General features: G+C 34.9%; 1 protein-coding gene across 1 annotated transcript; it reads right to left on the bottom strand.

Moving 5' to 3' along the window:
- Positions 1–1,361: 1,361 nt before the first annotated feature.
- LOC108988473 (uncharacterized protein At4g02000-like) lies at positions 1,362–2,108 on the bottom strand. The gene has a single exon (XM_018961744.1). The coding sequence runs from the start codon at positions 2,106–2,108 to the stop codon at positions 1,362–1,364; it is 747 nt and encodes a 248-aa protein (XP_018817289.1).
- Positions 2,109–7,119: the final 5,011 nt, after the last annotated feature.

Here is a 7,119-nt window from a genome sequence, read left to right as displayed (position 1 = left end):
TTTCTGGACACTCACAAGAGGTTCTCTGGCACACTGAGTAGTGTCAACCCAAGCTGTTTTGATTACCTCTTCACATTCATCCTCTCTTATCCAACTTGCCTCAAACTTAAAAGAATATTGTCTTCTTGAACCAAATCTCCTATCCTGCCTCACATACAGCATAATTGGAACATGATCTGAACTACTTGCTGTGAGCCCTTCCACTTTAGCCTTCCCAAACATATTAATCCATTCACTGTTAACAAAAAATCTGTCCAGCCTTTCCTTTGTTAAAGTGTGGTCTGAATGTCTGTTACTCCATGTAAAAATGTTACCACTCATTCCCACATCCACCAGTTTGTTCACTTCTAAAGCTTCCCTAAAACCCGAAATCAATTTCTCCTCTCTTCTATTACCTCCCCATTTCTCATTTTGTGATAATAATTCATTGAAATCGCCAGCTACACACCATGCCCTTCCATCAAGTGGATTCAACTGCTTAAGAAGCTCCCACGATTGCCACCTCTTACTAGCATCTGGATGTCCATAGAATCTAGTAAAACACCAGCTTCCATGATCCCCAACTGTAACAGAGGCACTAATATGCCACTGTGAGTAACTCTCTATCACTACATCATTTTCCACCTCCCAAAACAAAGCTAAACCACCTTTTCTTCCCAGTGGATTAATAGCCAAACACCCTTCCATCCCCAACCTCCTTTTTAACTTTTTAACAACATTAGCTTTAATGAGTGTTTCAATGAGAAACACAATTTTGGGCCTCTTATTCTTCACCAAAAGGTAAAGATCCTGAACTGTTCGAGGGTTCCCAAGCCCTCGGCAGTTCCAACATATGGTATTCATAATGCCAGGTGGTGCTGCACAGCAGCCACCACCCCTAGTCCATCATCACAGACCATATCATCATAACTTTTCATTTTCTTTCCTTCCATACGCATATAATCTCCATCCCCCATACACTCAGTGCCTCTCTTCACCCCAGAATTTATGCTAGAAGGCTTACCTGACTTAGGCCTAGTTCTAGCCCTTCTCTTCCATCATGAAGATCTTGTGCAATCCTGGTTTTGTTCAATTTCATTGGAGCTTAACTTCCCAGTTAGTACATTGTTCTTCTGCAGCTCATTCACCTCTTGATCATCATTTTCCACACAGATTGGGGGTATAGTCACTATTTCTTGAGGTTTCATAAGCAGCTCTCGATTTTCACACAATTGAGAATGCACATCATCCACTCCCTTTCCCTCCTCAGATGCCTCCTCAACCCTCTCCTCCTCCTGAGCCTCCCCTTTCCTCTCTTCTTCATCAACTTCATGAAAAGGATCTGAACAGTCACCCATCTCCTCTCCTCTTCCTCCCCCTTCTTACTCTTCCACCTTGACTGCACCTCTTCTATTTTGAGGAAGAGCTCGAAGCGAAACACCGTATTGACCTACACCCCCCTCACTCTCCTTACAACCATCCTTACCATGGACAATTCTTCCACAGCTAAAACATAATCTAGGTAATTTTTCATACTGAAAAGGTACCCAAATTTTCCTTCCATACACAATGATAGTCCTGCCTCTGGCTACAGGTCTTCTCAGATCACACTCCACCTTTACCCTCAAGCATTTCCCCCACGCCAAACCATCCTTCTGCACATCAACTTCACTAACCTTCCCTATCGAACTCCCAATCAATTCCCCCATTTGTTTATTCATATAACTCAATGGTAGATTTAACATTTGTATCCATAGGTACGCATGGTCAAAATCAAACAAGCTTGGTTGCAATCCACCATTAAAATCAAGCAGAACAAAAAGGTAACTGTCAAACAACCATGGATAGCCATCAAGCACCTTCCACTTATCTCGTTGATTAACAAAGGTAATCACATAGCAATTACCTCCAATTTCTTGAAATTCAAGGGGCTTACCAACCTTCCACACTTTTTCCATCATAGATCGAGCAACTTCCTTTCCGATTCTGCGCTCAGAGATTATCTTCCCAACCAAACTTATTTCTCCCTTCAGTTCCGTCGAACCACGTACACCTTTCTCAATCTCAATCGGACAATCCTCCTCATCATTCAGCTTCAATCTCTTCCATACTTCCTCCATTTCCTCCATCACACTGCTAAGCCTGCACTCACAAGTAAAGAGAACCTTCCTTCCTCAGTAGAGGAAGAGACGTAACCGCTTCACCTCAAAGGGTTCTCCACAGCGGGAAAAGCCGTTGAGAGAAGAATACAAAATATGTAAATTGGGTTATGACACGTGAAGTAAATGAAAATAATAAATGAAGTAATTACTATATTATATATATTCATTACAAAATTGAATTCAAAGTGAAAAAATTAGCGAGAGTTCATTGATATATTCGATCCCGTACGTGACGGATCGGATCGAGAGAAAGCTGCATATAAACCCTAGCAGTCCGAATTGTAATTATAAGTAATTATGTAGAAAATATAGACATTTTCTTTATTTTCCAATCGATCGATCGTCTGGATCGAATTAAGGAACAAAAGAAACATCTTGTTATTATAGGAATTGACCAAACATCTCATGACACGAGATAAGAACATTCTGCATGTACGTAGCACCTAATTAAAGTAATCAACAAACAATTCAAAATCATGTCTCGACTTTTTGAGATAGGTCACTAATTTGGGGCATCATTCTCGACGATCTCCCGTTTCGGTCAAAGTCATGATCAAATAGCAATGCGAACTGTTCATGATTGGGATCATATATATATAATTAGATCATGCGGCTACGGCCTCCAACTTCTGATCACGATCATCTATCTTGTAATTAATTGGAATATTATAAGATCAGCGAGATAGCTTTGATAATTTCTAACCATTTAATCATATTTTTCTACGTAACAATATTTGGTCATGATCATTAATTAGTCTTTATAAATTATAATATTTATAGGTCTTTCATTCAAAAAAATGCATAAAGTTTCTTTGGATTTGAATTGCTCACTGCATGCTAAAGTTCAACGTACAGGAAATTAGAAGAAAACTACGTACGCAGCGTAGTTTCTTGAATTGCTGCAGCTCGCTGCTTAGAAAAACAATTGAAAAAGAAAAGGAATTTTTAGGAGAAGATCAAGAAAGGAACATTAATATATAATAACAGAAAATATTTCCTTCTACATATTTCTTTTATAAGGAAATTAATGCTACTTTTATATATATATATATATATATATATCTCTAATTTATACCAGTCAGTTTGCTCTCTTGACATAGTAGCACCACAATGATTTGTTAAAAAAAAATTAAATATATAAACATAAAAGAGTTGAGGAAAGCTAAAATTTCAGTTCTTTTTTGTGTGTTTTTGAGAGTTATTTTATTTTAAATATATATTTTAATTTTTTTAACAAACTACATGAAACCATGCACGTCACTGAGAGAAACTATTATTAAAATATTATTTTTTAATATTATTATTATTTTAAAATTTTAAAAAATTAAATTATTTATTATATTTTATATAAAAATTTATAAAAATTATAAAAATAAAATAAGATGAGATAGTCGTTGCGGCTGCTAAATTAATTAATAAGAACGCGTTTCCTCGATATATCGTGGTCCAACCTTTTATTCTATACCATGTCGTCCCAATCTAAATACATCCTTTTCTTGTTTAATAAACTAATTAAAGAAAAATAAATGAGACATTAATTGTATATATTTGACATCCTGAACTAACATCATTTTTTAATTCTTCTTATTTTTTAAAAAAGACGACGTGTATGGACCACGACGTTCATGAAGTAATCACGATTTGAAAACTCACGAGATGCATGGATTTAAAAATCAAAGCGTTGTATATATATATATATTTATTAGTAGCTGACCATTGACCAAAGCACCATGAGCCATGAACCATTGAGCATAAGCTGGCTGGCCTTTATTCCGCCTACAGTTTCGACACTATATATCCACGTAAATCTTACAGCACGGATTAGGAGTGTATAGTACGTCCCACCATTTTAGATTTTTTTTTTTTTAAGCCCCCTCCTTGCTAAATAATGATTATAGTTTGTTTGGATATTTGAAATATCTTAAAATTTTGTCAATAGTAATGATACGATTTGTAAATAACAGTGAAATAATTTTAGTTAAAATGTTTAATTTATAGAGTTTTGAGATCAAATGAGAGAAAAAAATTGAATAAAAAATTATTAAGTTAAAAAATTGTTTGAATATTATTTTTATTTTAAAGTTTGAAAAAATTGTATTGATTTTTTATTTTTATTTTTTTTGTTTTGAAATTTGTAAAAGTTATAATATATGATTAGATGAAAAATTTAAAAATTTGAAATTAAAAAGTATTTTGTGTTCAAGTGATGTTTGAGAGTGAAATACTTGAGAATATCTGAAAGTACCTGAGAATACTCTTGTACACAAACGAAGCAAGGGCTCTTATTCAGGCACATCAGAAGTCAGAAGGACACCTGACGATCCGACCCTATAATTGCTTAAGGTAAAAATCAAAATTTTTCTTTTGAGATCTCAAGCATTGGAGTTCTTTAGAGTCGGAATCTTCAAAGAAGAGCGAGTGACTTCAAGAGAGTGATTGGAAAAACAACATTAGCACCACCATAGTATTTTATATTCTGTGAGATACTTAGTTTATATGACAATATTAGAAAATGTGGGATAAATGTTGTGAGTATGTCATGGGATTTGCATTGCATATTTTGTAACCTTCCCCTTTCTATTTATGAAATGATAAATATTTTCTTTCATTATGTTTAAGAATATATCTTTATTTTGTGCTTTCTAAGATTTTGATATGTAAATGCAGGTTTAGATTGGTGATGTGTGGTGATTTTGGATATGAGTCTTATCATGCATCAATCATCATGGACAGGTTAAGAATTCCATGGACCATTCCTACAACACGTTGCCACAAGTTCATATGGGCGGAAGTTATTCTTCGTGATGATAGGAGTGAAATGCTTTTGTATTGGCCTCGTCTGATAGACATGTTGAGAGATTCTCCAAGCGTATCATGGCCGAGTAGAATGTGTTCCCAATTCAACATTTATATTTTGGTGTGTTTGATGATTTGAAACAAGTGAATCAGTATGCACGTTGATTGGGTGTGAGTGGTTCCCCGAGTCGAACGGTGAAGTAATTTTTCCTATTGGACATTTTATGCTATGAGACTTTATGTGATGAGTCTCTATATGATTTCATGAAAAAGTTAAAGATTTAAAATTGAAAAATATTTTATATTTGAGTAGTGTTTAGGAATGAAATTATAAGAAATTTTGAACATTTTTATTTTAATCGCATTTACCAAACGCACCGGAGCCTCCCAAAAATCTGTTAAAAGTCTTCGTTTGAGGGTATAATAAGACTTGAAGAATGGTTATATTAATTAAAGAATGGTAAACGTCTATTTTAAGAGGCTTTGCTTGAAAACAGAAATTAAACAAAATAAAAAAAAAGCACTGTAGATATTTGTTTTGCTTTGCTTTGCCATGTACTCATCGAGAATAAATAAAGACCAAAGGCACGACGCAAGTTGATCTTCAATATTGTAATAAAACTTGGATCATGAATGTCGTCACGAGAAGATCACAACAATGGAATAGATATATATGCAAGCTCATCGAGATCTTGATGGCAGCGACAGAAATCAGACCCCTAGCTGAAGTCGTGAATCCCATGTTCCAATGTCTATGTGAACGTGAATCACATGCCATCCAACTTAATTATAAATTAAATTGAAGTGTTCGATATACAAATAGATTATAAAAGTAATTTTATAAATTAGAAGAATTTCATGTGATCGATTATATCTATTTTATAATAAAAATAATTTTTCAATTAATCTGATAAATCATATCAAGTTATGTCAGTTTGTAAAATTACTTTTAAATAATCCCTTTACTTAAAATATCTCTCTAAATTAAATGGTCATGCACGGTCATAAGACACCTCTATAATATTATTATTATGTTAATTCAGAGTTTTTTCCTTTTGAAGTATTTGAATCTTTCAAAGTTAATCACGTCACTACAACACAATTGCTTTTTAGTGACGGTTGGGAAATTGTGAATGTCCCTAAACCGTCACTAAAAGGCATTTTCTGTGACAGTTTCTAGAAACCGTCACTAAAAATAGAATGAGATTTTTTTACATTCGAACGTATGGGAAATATGCGTTCGAACGTCACATATATGTTCGAACGTTATGTCTGTTTACGTTCGAACGTAAAATGTTTGCACCAATGTTCGAACGTTAAGTAATAACATTCGAACGTTCATTATAAATTTAAATTAAATGACTTTAATTTAAAAATTATGTGATTTTTATTGTGCATAATTTGTGAACAAGTCTAAAAAATTGAATTGTATATATTTATATATACACACTTTGTAATATATAAATATATATTATTGATTTATATATATTTGAAATGCAGTGATTTAGTATTAAAGTTGAAAAATATAACATCAAAGAAGATTAAAAATTGAAATTAAAAAACGATAAAAATATTCAATAATATTTTTCGTTACAAATATTAAAAATAAAATACAAAATTTGATAGAATGTAGTAAACAACAGTCAGATGATAACGTTATCCGCAAAAGTCGAACTCCGTACCTCCTTAGTCAAGGTATCAACCTTGTCGTTGAGGATAGTTACACGATGGGTGAGTTCGGCAACAGACGCCGATATAGCATCGAGCGATCGATCTATCTTATGATCGATATGCGCAGTCAGCTGTGAGATGACCGCACCAACCCAAGCAGGCCGCACATCTCCTGCAGATGTACTCGGCGTATGCTGACTACTACTCCCGACATGACCTGGCTCAAGCTGCGTCGGAGGAACTAGATCCTCTACAGGGGGTGGCTGACGTCCCCTCGCCTGTCCAATGCTACGTTGATGCGTGGTCATGTCGAGGGGGCTCATCTGATCTTTGACCCGATCCTCTGGCTGGGTCGACACTCCCCGTGCAAGTAATAGTCGGCTGATGAGGACACCATATGGGAGATTATCCATGGAGACAATGCTCGCCTCGTAACGGATCCTCTCAAAAATGTGCAGTGGCAAATCTATAGGATTTCCACGTGCCACTCGTATCAAAAATTGTGCCCGAA

This window comes from Juglans regia, chromosome 13, assembly GCF_001411555.2.
Source record: "Juglans regia cultivar Chandler chromosome 13, Walnut 2.0, whole genome shotgun sequence".
NCBI classification, from domain to species: domain Eukaryota; kingdom Viridiplantae; phylum Streptophyta; class Magnoliopsida; order Fagales; family Juglandaceae; genus Juglans; species Juglans regia.
The sequence above is the reverse complement of the archived record's forward strand: the minus strand, read 5'-3'. Positions and strand labels throughout refer to the sequence as shown.